The sequence below is a fragment of the Oryzias melastigma genome, unplaced genomic scaffold (genome assembly GCF_002922805.2).
Source record: "Oryzias melastigma strain HK-1 unplaced genomic scaffold, ASM292280v2 sc00288, whole genome shotgun sequence".
Classification (NCBI taxonomy): domain Eukaryota; kingdom Metazoa; phylum Chordata; class Actinopteri; order Beloniformes; family Adrianichthyidae; genus Oryzias; species Oryzias melastigma.
Genome location: NW_023416906.1, coordinates 81,901 through 94,866, shown reverse-complemented (window position 1 = coordinate 94,866; position 12,966 = coordinate 81,901). Strand labels below are relative to the sequence as shown.

General features: G+C 39.4%; 1 protein-coding gene across 6 annotated transcripts in view; it reads right to left on the bottom strand.

Annotated features, from left to right (window-relative positions):
- Positions 1-751: 751 nt before the first annotated feature.
- The window catches only part of LOC112141925 (HMG box-containing protein 1), a 14,256-nt gene continuing 2,041 nt past the window's right edge, over positions 752-12,966 (bottom strand). Inside the window, exons 3-15 of one of the 6 annotated variants that reach the window (XM_024265138.2) lie at positions 12,293-12,352; positions 11,399-11,501; positions 10,018-10,119; positions 8,126-8,312; positions 7,720-7,846; positions 7,493-7,604; positions 5,165-5,274; positions 4,935-5,091; positions 4,716-4,860; positions 3,195-3,313; positions 2,843-3,026; positions 2,635-2,776; positions 752-2,567 (exon numbers count right to left, since the gene is read on the bottom strand). In XM_024265138.2, the coding sequence (XP_024120906.1) occupies positions 2,547-2,567; positions 2,635-2,776; positions 2,843-3,026; positions 3,195-3,313; positions 4,716-4,860; positions 4,935-5,091; positions 5,165-5,274; positions 7,493-7,604; positions 7,720-7,846; positions 8,126-8,312; positions 10,018-10,119; positions 11,399-11,501; positions 12,293-12,352 (1,569 nt within the window). In that variant the 3' untranslated portion in view covers positions 752-2,546. Of the gene's footprint in view, positions 2,568-2,634; positions 2,777-2,842; positions 3,027-3,194; positions 3,314-4,715; positions 4,861-4,934; positions 5,092-5,164; positions 5,275-7,492; positions 7,605-7,719; positions 7,847-8,125; positions 8,313-10,017; positions 10,120-11,398; positions 11,502-11,684; positions 12,273-12,292; positions 12,353-12,966 lie in introns of those variants that run through there. The other 5 variants (XM_024265139.2, XM_024265140.2, XM_024265143.2 and 2 more) reach the window with 5 other exon arrangements.

Genomic DNA, 12,966 nt, shown 5'->3' with positions numbered 1-12,966 from the left:
CTAAAGCTGTTTCTACAGAGAGCTTCTAGATTAAAGAGTTCTTTCAAGCCCGTGTTGGTCTCTTTCTGCTGCGTTACAAACAACAGAAAAACACTCATCTCTTTTTCAAAAATGTCGGAAAATACAATACAATAAATACAATACAAAATACTGTTTTTTTTATATAGAAGAGGAGCTTTTCTAAACTGAAGACCACACTGACAAATAAAATAGCTGAATGTTGTTCTGTAGTAAAATGCATTTTCTAAACACAGAGAGGCACTTCCTGCTGCTACAATGAAGGAAACAATTTTTTATTCTGTATACTTTTATACCTTCTTATGTCCTGATTATTCAGTGTTCTGACCACAATTAGTTCAAATTTTTTCCATAGTTTTCATCTTTTAAAGCACAATTAAGCAGATTCCCTACTTAATCTACTTAATTAAAAGCAGGTTATTTTGAGTAATTAACAAGGGGCCCACAATAGAGCTTTGAGGTACACCTTTTTTTAATACAGATTTTTTATGTTGAAAGAAACTGTCTGACAGCAAACTCAATGAAACATGCTTCATCTATTATTTACATCAAGAGAGGCTGGGATTATGAAGAGGTTGGGTAAAAATTCACAAAGTTCTTTACGTGAAAACTGGAGAGAAATGTTCATGTTTCTGTTTGCAAACTAAAATGATAGAAATCGTTAAATAAAGTCAATCCTTAGTGGTCCTTAGCTTCTTTCAAGGCATCAAAAACCACATTTAGTCCAAAAAACTTGAACATTTACATTTTTCCTTTATTAGCAGTAAAGTTTTTGTATGAATAGTAACATAATAATACACAACTGTAGTATCGGCTCCAAGTTAAATGCTGAATTTGGAGTATAAAAGCTGTGCTGAAGTAAATAACAAAGGACATAGAACAGAGCCTTGTGGTACACCTTTATGAACGAGTAAAACTACAAAAACCTTCTGTTCTTTAATCTGTGTTTTTTAAGTATTTTAAAGAAAATCAATTAGTGTGATCAAAAATACAACACACATGCAGATACACTCTAATCATTTGTTATTTATTTTTCCTTGTAATACACATTAGCATAGTCTAACCCGATTGACCTGTACAACTTTATAGACAAGAATTCAAAGCAACACCACGACCAAAGATGAAACCAAAAATATATATATTTCTACATGATCATATTAATATCTGTCATTACACGTCATACTGTAGCAGTCACAGAAGATAAAGTGTATATAGTGCATTAAGAATAAATCTTATTACATTGTGAGAATATGAGTGCTCGCCCTTTACGCTCACCGGCTGAAGGTCGATGAGTCTGCATGCACCCGATATCACATCAAATCACTGTGAATGAAATATATATCAAAGTAATTAGGCTCCTCTTTTTAAGTAAATCCTATAATGAGTCTGGTTGTGTGTATAAACTCTGGAGGAGGTCTTTGCACCTAAAGACAGCTTCCATAAGGTAACTAGTGATGACTGGGATCCAACCTTCCCATTATTTTTAAAAATCCACATAATTATTTATATAAATTTAAAAACATGATATTTATTGCTACTTAAATGCCTCTATTGGAACAAAAACTCTTTAAAAGACTTTTTAAAAATATATTTTTCCTCAGACACTCATTGGTTACGGCCACAGGCTTCCACCAATCACGTAAAGGTTTGGTTCCTATGTTGTGACCAATTCTGACTCCTACAGATGATCTTTGCCAACTTTGGAGAGTTTCTTTCACCAAATATAAAAAAACGTGGGTGGGGCCAAACATCCTGTTTGTGTCATCGAGGAACAGTGTTGGCTAGCAGATGTCGGGTTTTTTTAATGCAGCTCTGCTCAGAAAAATATGGCACAGAGAGTCTTATCTCCTTGTAGGAATTCCATTTCAAAATAAAAGCACATGCTCGTTTTCAAGGCCGGTTTTACACCACGTGCTAGCCCACACTTAAGCAACAGTTTGGAAACTTCTTATCTAAACTGACTTGAAGAGTAACACTGATTGTAAACAGAAATGTTGCTTTTGTTTCAGGAAAACCGGGGAGCTGTACCTTTAATGTGAAAAACGCCAGCAGCTTTTTAGTTAGGGTGAACAAAACCAAAGGCCCAAGTTTATATCATACACCACGGGTTTAGTAACTGCATGCTACTAGAGCAATTACACAAAAGCAAAGTTAAAGTGTATATATTAGTGTGCAATAACACTGAACTCAAACACAAGGAAAGAAAATAAATTTAAACGTCTTTAACAGAAACGATTGAGCGAAAATGGCTACTTTGGCTACAGCACCACAACCTCCACCTGATTCAAGCATAAGAAGAGAAGCTGAGAAGAATCAGAATCTCTTTTTTTGTTTTTCCTGTCACATTGCTGGAAAACTGTTGGGAAGTGATCCTGTGCAGGGTTTGAAAACGCCCAGCAGCACCTCAGGTGAGACGAAGGGAAGTCTCGGTTTCAGAGACGCTCGGTCTTCCTGGAGATGTAACAGAACGGTTCTCCTCTGCCAGACTCCTTCAGGGACTAGAGCTGCTGAGTGTCAGCTCAGAGACTTCAGTTTCCTTGACAGCCCTGCTGGACAGAGAAGGCGGAGTCAGAAGACGTTAGTGGGCGTGTCTGCTGACAGGTGCCTCCTCCTTACAGAGTTGGTTCGTTTGCGTTTCCAGCAGTCCGGGTTCAGCCTCTTCTGCTCCTCTGCCAGCGCCTTGGCCTGGAGCGTGAAGACGCGGCGCTCCTCACTTCGCATCTTCTTCCACCTCTCACCGAGGAGGACGCTGATGGCTCTGCGGGCAGACACACGTTAGCGCCCACGCACACACCTGGAGGCCTGCAGACATCAACACACACACCTGTTGTCTTTGCCCGGGTACATTTGTGTGTATTCTACGCGGAACCTCTTGGCAAAAAGCATGAAGGCGTTCATTGGTCGCTTGCACTTAGTGGGCGGGGCGTTGCTGCCACCCTGCGCCCTGACAGGCTGGTTTTTGGCTGCTTTTGGATGACTGGAGCGGGAATGGCTTCGACTGTGAACGTCTAGAGGCAGAAACAAGTTCACATTAGACGGCAGGACAATCTGCTGACTTCTTGTTCAGATAACCGGCATTCTGGTTAACACTGGAGCGTCAGCTAGTCTTTTGTGTGCAGTCTTCAATCATTGACACTTAATGTAATTCCCAATTATTTCCCACATAAGTGCACAACCGTGTGACGCGCCTCTGTCAGGAGAAACGGCTCCGCCGCTGGACTGGGAGGCCCGCCGCCGTCTGGCCATACTGCTCAACACATAGACCGCAGACGAGTCCAGAGGAGTGAAGTCGTAACTGCCAAAGAAACAAAAAAACAAGATTAAAGTAGAAAAGTTGCAATACCAGCGATAATGCTAGTTTGAATGCTTTTTGCTAAAAGTAGTCGATGATGGTGCTGAAGCTTTTTGCTGAAAATAGTGAGACAATTGACTTTATTCCAGAAGGGATTTACTGAAAATACAAAAACGATTTGCAAAATGTTATATTTGCTAAAAGACTGGAAATGTTGGTAAAGAAAAATGAAAGAGCGCTGAAGTTGACCTAAATTTTTGACAAACTTGCAGTAAAATTGCTTAAAATCCCTAATACATGACAATTTTGAAAAAAATATTTAGTGTGTTGCTTAAATATGAGCTAAACTCCAAATTAGCCCCAAAAACCTAGCTTGTTGCTTAAATACTAGCTAAAATAGCTAAAAATCCTCAGTAAATTAAATTGGTTAAAAAGTGTTGGTCTGTTCCTTAAATAAAAGCTAAACTCTAAATTTGCCTATAAAAACCTCAGTAGATGCTAAATTGTCATAAAACGTTAGCATGTCGCTAAAATATTAGCTAAACTGGCTTCCTACAAGTTTTAGAATAGATTTTAAGATTTTAACTTTAGTTTTTAGAACTTTGCATGGACAGACCCCAAGCTACCTTTGACCTCTTACAGCACTGAACACGTGAAGGGAGATAACTCAAGCTAACAGTACAAAAACGCTTCATGTGACTGAAAACAGTGATCACTGCGAATCTTGAAGAGTTCTCAGACGAGTTTAGACTCGGTCCTCCATCAGCTGAAGACAACATATTAGTATCACCTAGGACTGCCATGATTAGTCCACTGATGACTAATTTAATAGTCGATTAGTGGTTAGTTTATATTATATGGAGTCAGAGTGTAGTATATAGTGAAAGTTATAACAGCATTCTACTAGCTTTTTGGACTATTTTAGCATTTATTAAAGTGTTTTACCCTATTTTCGAGTTAAGCTAATATTTCAGCTACATGCTAGCTATTTTGGCTAATTTAGTATTTTTTCCATTTTCTTTGACTATTTTGAAGTTAAGCTAATATTTCAGTTGCATGCTAGCCATTTTGGCTAACTTAGGCCTTTTTCAGTTTTTTTAGACTAATTTCACATTTAACTAATATTTTAACTAGCTATCAGCTTTAAAGTTTTCAGCTATCAGCTTCAGTGATTTCATCTATCAATTTCAGCATCTTCAGTGGACAAATTCAGCTTACAGTATTTACACTAGCATTATTGCATGTAATACTTTTTATCTAGTTTTAATTAGTTTAAAGCTAATGTTGGTTAAGATGTGTGCTTTACATCCAGTTCACACATGACCCGATTAGTCGACTAATCTGAAAAAATAATTGGTGATTAGTCGAAGATTAAAATAATCATTTGTGGCATTTGTAGTGTTACCTCTTAAAGGTGTCAAAGACCAGCGAATCCCCCGCTTGTTTGCCGTCTCGGTGTCCAGGAGGTAGACACGTGTCTCCCACTTCTATTTCATAGCACGGAATCCCATGATGCACCACGGTCAAGCTCGGGTAGAAAGACGACCACCCTGACGAGAAGATGGAGGTTTAACCAGTGAGGTGACAGATGGCGATTTATCATCGTTGGCGGCTACAACCGTACCTTTGCTTTTGACGTAGAAAGGGTGATCCAGGGGGCAGCGCACAGTCACGGGGGTGTGGCCAAAGACGCCGGGGTCAAAGGTCAGCTGGAGCACGGTCTGACCCGATAGCACCATCTCTGCGTGCTCCATCAGCTGCAGGCCTTCAGAGCCGTAACTCTGCATCATTCACAACACGATGAGTCCTTCTCAGCGTCTGATGGCGTGAAACAGGAAGATGCTTCTGAACTACCTTAAGGAAGTTGGACAGCTCTTCGTCGGCATGAGCTCGCTCTGCAGACTCCAGGTCCTCCACGTCCTGCCACTCCACGTTCACGCCGCTGTGAAAACGCAGTCGACTTCCTGCAAACACAACCAAGTAAACTTTAGGTAAGAAGAGCTTTTTACAGTTTAAAAACACAAAGTAGTAAAAATACAAACACTACATTTTTTAACATAGTGTAACTTTTTTTAACTGTTAACACGATCATTCCAGTAGATAAGATCTCTTTGATCCGTTTTTCAAATACTCAAGTTTTAGACACTGGTCAAACCTAAGTTATTTAGATTGATGAAAGCTGTCAGTGCAAGGATCTAAAAACAAATCATCAAATTGGGGATTTTATTTTAAATGTGATTGGAACCCAGTGTAAGCAAAGTCCTTCTGCTGGCAGCATTTCAGACGACATTAAGAGTTCTGAATAAAACGCCCCGAGTTTCACAAACATGAAAACTGGAGATTTTCCACATGGTTTTATTGGACTCCGAAGAGAAAACAAATGCAGTTCCTGTTAAAATTCAGTTTGACATTTTACCTCAAGGGTGTCAAACTCAATCGCACAAGGGGTCCAAAATCCAAAACACACCTTAGGTCGCGGGCTGCATAGCATAAACATTTATTAAACACTCTAAAACTACATTTTTAAAACTTTTAAAATTTAGTTTTTTTGCATAACTATGAACAAAAACAGGCAGGAATATTATTCCAGAATAAATCAACTTAAACCTTAAATAACCTTTAATATTTTACTCTTCATAAAAATATATTTTGTCAAAATTATACAAGTTAGAAATGAGCGCGAGATAACATCGGGTCATTATGGGTTTGGATCTGCAACCAGAGCCGACAGAGACAGACTGCAGAGAAGCATCAGGTCTGCTGAGAGGATTATTGGCTCCGACCTTCCCTCCATTCAGGACCTGTACCGGTCCAGGGTCAGGAAGAGAGCTGGAAGAATCTCGACAGACCCTTCACATCCAGGTCACAGTCTTTTCAGTCTCCTCCCCTCAGGACGGAGGTTCAGGACCTTATGCACAAAAACCACTCGCCACAAAGACAGCTTCCTCCCTTGAGCCGTCACTGATGAACTCTTGACCAGTCAGAGTACGGAACACAACATGGGAACTGTTACACCGGAACACTGTTGTATATATGTTATCCCCACTTTTCTCTTTTTTCATATATATATATATATATATATATATATATATATATATATATTCATATTTTTATTTTTTATCTTATTATATTATTTTTATTTGTTTTGCATAGAACCACAGGTCACTGGAACCAAATTCCTTGTATATATCCTGTACTTGGCCAATGAAGCTGATTCTGATAATAAAATAAAATATGGACTCACGCATGGACAACCTCTCCAGTCCCCATCCACCAAGGCCAAGTGGCTCCATTTGGTTTAAAAGTGGGCAGAAAATGTGGCCCTACCTGTGTTTGCCCACACTTGCTTTAGTGGGGACTCGGTGGGTAGCTCGATACAACGGCGCTCGCTAGCATGCTCCAGTGGAGCTCACTTGCTCTCTACAGTGGAGCTAGTTAGCACGCTACAGCGGACCTCGCTAGCACGCTATAGGGAAGCACGTTAGCTCAATACAGCGGAGCTCGCCAGCACACTACACTGTCCACTGGGCAGCTGGCTAGCATAGAGAGCTACCAACAGAGTGCCCCATCAAGCCAATGTGGGCAAATACAGGTGGGACCACCACAGAAACTGCAGACAAACCCAATCAGGGCCACATTTTCTGCCCACTTTTAAACCACATGGGGCCCACTTGGCCTTGCTGCCTGGGGAGGGCCGGATCCGTCCCCTGGGCCTTGACTTTGACACGTGTTTTACAGGAAACCAACTCAGTTCACAAAGTAACCACTAGATGGCTTCATATACAAATTAGAAGGTCTCAGTTTGCTTAAACTTTCCAACAAAAACCCGATTTGATTGGAATTTACGTAAACATGATTGTTATTGTTTTGTAGAAATACAAACTATAATTCATTGTTTTGTTTTTTTCATTTCAGAGTAAATTTTCATTCAAACAGTAAATGACCTTTTGACTGACAGGTGAGTAAAAGTATGCTAAAAAATCTTGTGTAATTGTTGCATTAAAATGTATCTGCCTCCTCTGTCAGTGGATTTCCATTGTGACCAAACAGACTATAAATGATCTCATAACAAAGAGCTTAAGCAACTTTTAGAGTCAAAACACGTTCAGGAGAAATGAACAGAAAAAAATTTTCCCGCTAGAAAGATCAGGAGACCTGAAGCTGCTTTGATGGTGTCCCTACCTCTGAGGAAACAATGCCAGGCGGTGGGCGGCCAGGAGAAACTCCAGCCCATGTCTTCATCGTCAGACAGAGAGGACCAGGCGGACACGGCAGAGCTGCACTCGCTGCTCGTCTGCAAAGTCAGGGAGATGCCAAATCAGGAACTCGACACTTTAAACTGGGATTTTAAGCCTGCAGCTCCTGAAAGATGCAGCAGGTGGATACAAAAACCAGGAAAGTGGAGGTACCCTGCTGCGCCTGCGCTCCCTGCCGTGAGCTCTAGAGGGCGACGTGGCGTCGCTCTGCAGGGCAGGAGGGGGCCGGGCGTAGGAGTGCAGATCGCTGCTGGTGCTCGGGATGCAGGCGGAGGAGGGACTGAAAATGATGGGATAAATACAGAAACTGTGAAGCAACATTTACACTTTTAAGGATCTCGTGTTGGAGAATCCTTCAGCAGAGCTGCAGGATTGATCAAAAACATCAGAAAACCTCACATTTACTCAATTTCATCAGCATTTTTATCCGTACGTCAGCTTTTAGAACAGCAGTTTCCTGTTCCTGCAGGAAGCTTTACTTCCTCCAGAATAAAAGCAGAACTACTTCTATGTAGATTATGTTCAGCGTTTGAGTTTTGGCGTCACGGCGCCCACAGACCTGCTGCCAGGAGGCTCCTGCAGCAGCGGGCTCTGCGGTCCCGTGGCGATGTGTGCCAGCTGAGTGAGCCACAGCGTCTCTGGAGGGTGGGAGCCGGGCCGCTCCTGGTGCGACACGCCGACCTCCACCGTAAAAACGGGCGGAGCTGCAGGTTCTTCTGGGACCTCCTGTAGATCCGGCAGGTCGTCTGTACGACGGAACACAAAGAGAGGGAAAACTAAAGCCAACTTTCCTGGTTAACTGGATAGAGGAGCAGCACAGAACATTAGAAACATCACAATAGTGAACATAAACAATATTAAGGAGTTGAAAAAAAGAATGCAAATTATTGGCGGTAAGATTTTTTTTCTCAGAAAGTTTTTTGGAACAACCATTATAGATGGGAAGTGATTTGATTTGACATTTACATTTTTACCCCTCCAGCTCAGTGAGAACTTTCTGTTGACTGTTCTTCCTTCAAAACACAATTAAAGACAAATATACATACATATACATGTATTAATGTATAGATTAGGGCCGGGAGTCGATTAAAAAATATTAACAAATTAATCGCAAATCTGGAAAAAATTAATCCTAATTAATTACCATTGATTTATATATATATTTTTTTTAATTTAGTATTTTTCAGCCATTCATTATCTGCAAATAGTCACAATATGAAATCACCCAAAAAATCGTACATTTAGAACATTTTTTGTTTTTTTTTATCCTTTGGAACCAAGGGTCTAAAACTCAGTTTTTTGTCTATACTTGAATTTTCAGTATTTTCCATTTGAATTTGACCACCTGCTGCTCATCTGGTATCATTTTAATCAGCACAACCTCTCCTATGTGACACTACCTTTATTTTGTCATTTTTCCATGTTATATTCACACACTAGACATAAAATTATGCAAAAACAGTAAATTCCATCAGGAAAATTTTGATTAATTTTGCTGTGGAAACCCCAAAAATTGTTAACATAGAATGAAAGTTTTAGGTGTAATTTATAAAAACAACAAAAATAAAATTTGTGAACAAACTAATCAACATGTTTTTGAATGGAAATACAAAAAAAAATCCAGGCCAAACTCACACCAGGAAGCCCAAAAATAAGAATTTCTTACTGCTGTCGATTTGACATTTTTCATGGAATTCTGTTTTTTTCTTTATTGTGTTTGTGAAAAAACAATGAAGCTATTTTTCTGGGAGAATTTTGATCCCGCTGGATTTCAGATTGGCTCGAATCTACACAGGTGGGGGCGTGTCTGTCCATTCTGAATAGCTCACCTTCGCGACGTCAGTGGGCGGGACTTTGACTGTGAAATGTGGAGTTTAGTTTAGAAAACGCCGGTGCTCGTTATTGTGTAAAATTCATGTCGGCCCTCATCCCAAAATAGAATAAAGTCGGTTTCCTCGTTGGATTCCACATAGCAGACAGCTCTGTTTGGCTCCGCCCCTCATAGCGCTGCTGCTGCATTACAGCCGTCAGATTGACGTTCGTTCTCCCCCTTATTTATTAAAATAAAAGATCGCTTTTGTCTAAAAACTACAAATAAATGCCATATTATCTCTTTAATTTAATAAAATTCAATCACAGATAGTAAAAAAAAAAGTTTACGTTTATTTTAAACAGAGTTTTAATACGCTGATCTCACAGCTGCACAGCAGGACAACTGAGTAGCGCGCTTTAACGCGTCAACATTCACAGCCCTAATATACTGTATTTAAAATCAATATTAGGTTTGGAGACGAACAGAAGAAGATCTGGAGTAAAAAGAGAATGGGTCCTAAAGCAGAACCCTGTGGGACACCACAAAAACCGTCCAGGAGGAACAAATAGTCAGCTAGACACGATGTAAAGGTTAAACTTATGAAAAGCAGGATCCCACACACATAAACATGCTAATACCGTATTCCATGTAAGAATCGCTGGTGGGGACGCCGGGGGAGGAGGGGAAGTGTTGGTGACAGTGCAGCGGGTCATGTGACTGGTCTTTATCCACTGTCATTCCTAAAACAGAACAGAAGTAAGTGGGTGGTACATAGGGTGGCCCTGAAGAACGAATCACAAATCAATCATGCAAAAACATTTTACATTTTATTTTAACATTTTAGAAATCAAAGCAACTTTTTTAAAAAAATGAAACGTTGCTGAAAACAGAAGTAATATACAGAAATCCAAATGAAAGAAAAGAAGAAACTGGAATAGGTTGGTACAACAGGGCATCACGGATCGGATGATGACGTTTGTGGTTTCATAAATGTGTCTTCAAAGTCGGCATACTAAAAAACGTTTCATGATTACTTCAGAGCAAATCCAGTATCGCTTCATTCAACTTCAGCTGAAATGATGGAAAAACCTCATCCTCTAATCAGCAATGTTGCATTGTTTCTACCTTTTCCTGTTTCTTTTTTTTTTTGTTTCATTTTTTAAACATTTCACATGATTTCTGGAAATTACATTTGGTTTCAAAAGTGTTTCTTTTTTTCCCTTAAATTAGAGGTGTCAAACTGAATCAAGGGGCCAAAATCCTAAACACACCTTAGGTCGAACAGGATAAACATCTATTGAACACTCTAAAACTACATTTATAAAACTTTAAAACTGTAACTTTTTAACATAACTAGATATATAGCATTACCTGTGATAATGTTAGTGTGAATGCTGTAAACTGAATTTGGCCACTGAAAAGCTAGTGCTGATGGATGAAGATGCTGAAATTGATAGTTGAAAACACTGATGCTAATAGCCAGCTAAAATATTAGCTAAATGCAAAATTAGCCTTAAAAAAAACTTAAGTTAGCCAAAACAGCTAGCATGTAGCTGAAAAAAAATAGCTAAACTTTAAAGGGCCTAAAATTCACAAAAAAAAAAACTTAAGTTAGCCCAAACAGCTAGCATGTATTTGAAATATTGTCTAAACTCCAAAATTGCCTAAAAAATCTTGGTAAATGCCAAAATAGTCCAAAAAGCTACCAGAATATCAATTACTTTAAAACTGTAACTTTTCAACATAATTATAAATTATGAAAATGCATATTATTCCAGAATAAATCAACTTAAACCTTAAATAACTTTCAAAATTTTACTCTCCATAAAAATATAATCGGTCCAAATTATATAAGTTAGAAATAAGCACAAGATAACAAATTGGACCATTAATAACAATAAAATAAAATTACCTGGAGGGCCGGGTCTGGCCCCCAGGCCTTGACTTTGACACATGTGCCGTAAACCATAAAAAAATACAAAATAAATCCCAAACCCCCACCCTCTGCTGCCTGGTTACCTGTGTGCTGGTCTCTCAGCTGGACCTCCTGCATGGCGTGGTATTTGGGCTCGCTTGACAGCACGGCTGGAGTTACCACCTCCCACACCATGATGTCCTGGAGCTGAACACAAGCAGAGCCTTTTAGTCATTTATATGATTGACACACTTAAAAATGTGAATAAAAACACACAGAGTAGCATCAAATATGATGGAGTTGAGTCAGAGTTTATCAAAGATAAACAGACATCAATTCATTTAGAAAACAAAACTCAAGTAAGAAGATGGTTGTGTTATCTTATCTCACAGATAAGGCTCTTGTCATGTGACTTGTCTTGTTTATAAACTTTCAGAACCAGCGCGCATGCGTACTAAAAGCCCATTCATTCAATGCTAAGAAGAGCGATAATGAGAGAATATCGAAAACAAGTTGAAAACCCCCGAAATAAGTCGTCAAAAGCGAACGAAAAACAAAAACGGACGGTGTACAATATTTTTTAATCGCTAAACTTTGAACATTTTGTTCAACTTCGTCAAAAGCGGTGATTAGAAAGGGAAACAAAAAAATAAAAAATATATACGTCGCCTCGACCAAAACAGGCACGAGCGTCTTCATTCGGTCGCCATTATGTCACACACGACACCGGAGGCAGCGACAATGTCGTGAATCCGAGTTAAATAGACGGGCCATTTATTGCGCAAAAAGCCAGAACAACAAAACGTCTCACGTCAACAAAGACGGAAAGAGGGGAGCGAGCTGCGAAACTGCCTTCACGACCCAAACCAAACGCTGACACCTCCGAGCGTTCACTCCCGTACCGAGTCCAGACGAACACGGCACCGAACGGCACGGAAAAAGAGAAAATCGACGCTGTAAAAACTGTAAATGAATTCAATGAACTTTTCTCAACTCACCAAAACAGTCGCCTTCCACGGAAAAAGTGGGCTGGTACAAACACCGTGTTCCGAGCTCTCCTATTGGTCAGAAGGGATGTCAATCTAAAGCTCCTATGGTTCCTATTGGCTCTTTAAGAAAGAGAACATTTCTCTTGTGTTCCGCAACAATAAAACACTGGGTGGGATGGCTGGAAGGATGAACACTCGAGGCCAGAACATAGCGAAACCAAAAATGAAGATTATGCTTCCTTTTAAAAAGTCTGATAACTTAAAAAAAAAAATGAAACAAATACAATTAAAAAGATTTAGAAACAGAAAAGCTGAAAAGTCTCTTCTCTCATGGAAGTTATTTAAGGTTTAAGTTGATTTATTCTGGAATAATATTCCTGCCTTTTTATTATTCATAATTATGCTAAGAAGTTACAATTTTAAAATTTTAAAATTGGCATTCTGCTTGCTGTTGTTTATAATTAAGTTTTTTTCTGTCTTTTTTTATTATTTGTTTCGGAGTTTAGCTAATATTTGAGCTACAGGCTAGCTTTTTGTCTAATTTATGTTTTTTTCTGTTTGTTCTTTAGGGAATTTTGAAGTTTAGTTATTTTTCCAGCAGTAAAGGTGAAGTGAGAGGGGCTTTGAAGAGGATGAAGAGTGGAAAGGCTCTTGGTCCTGATGATATACCTGTGGAGGTATGG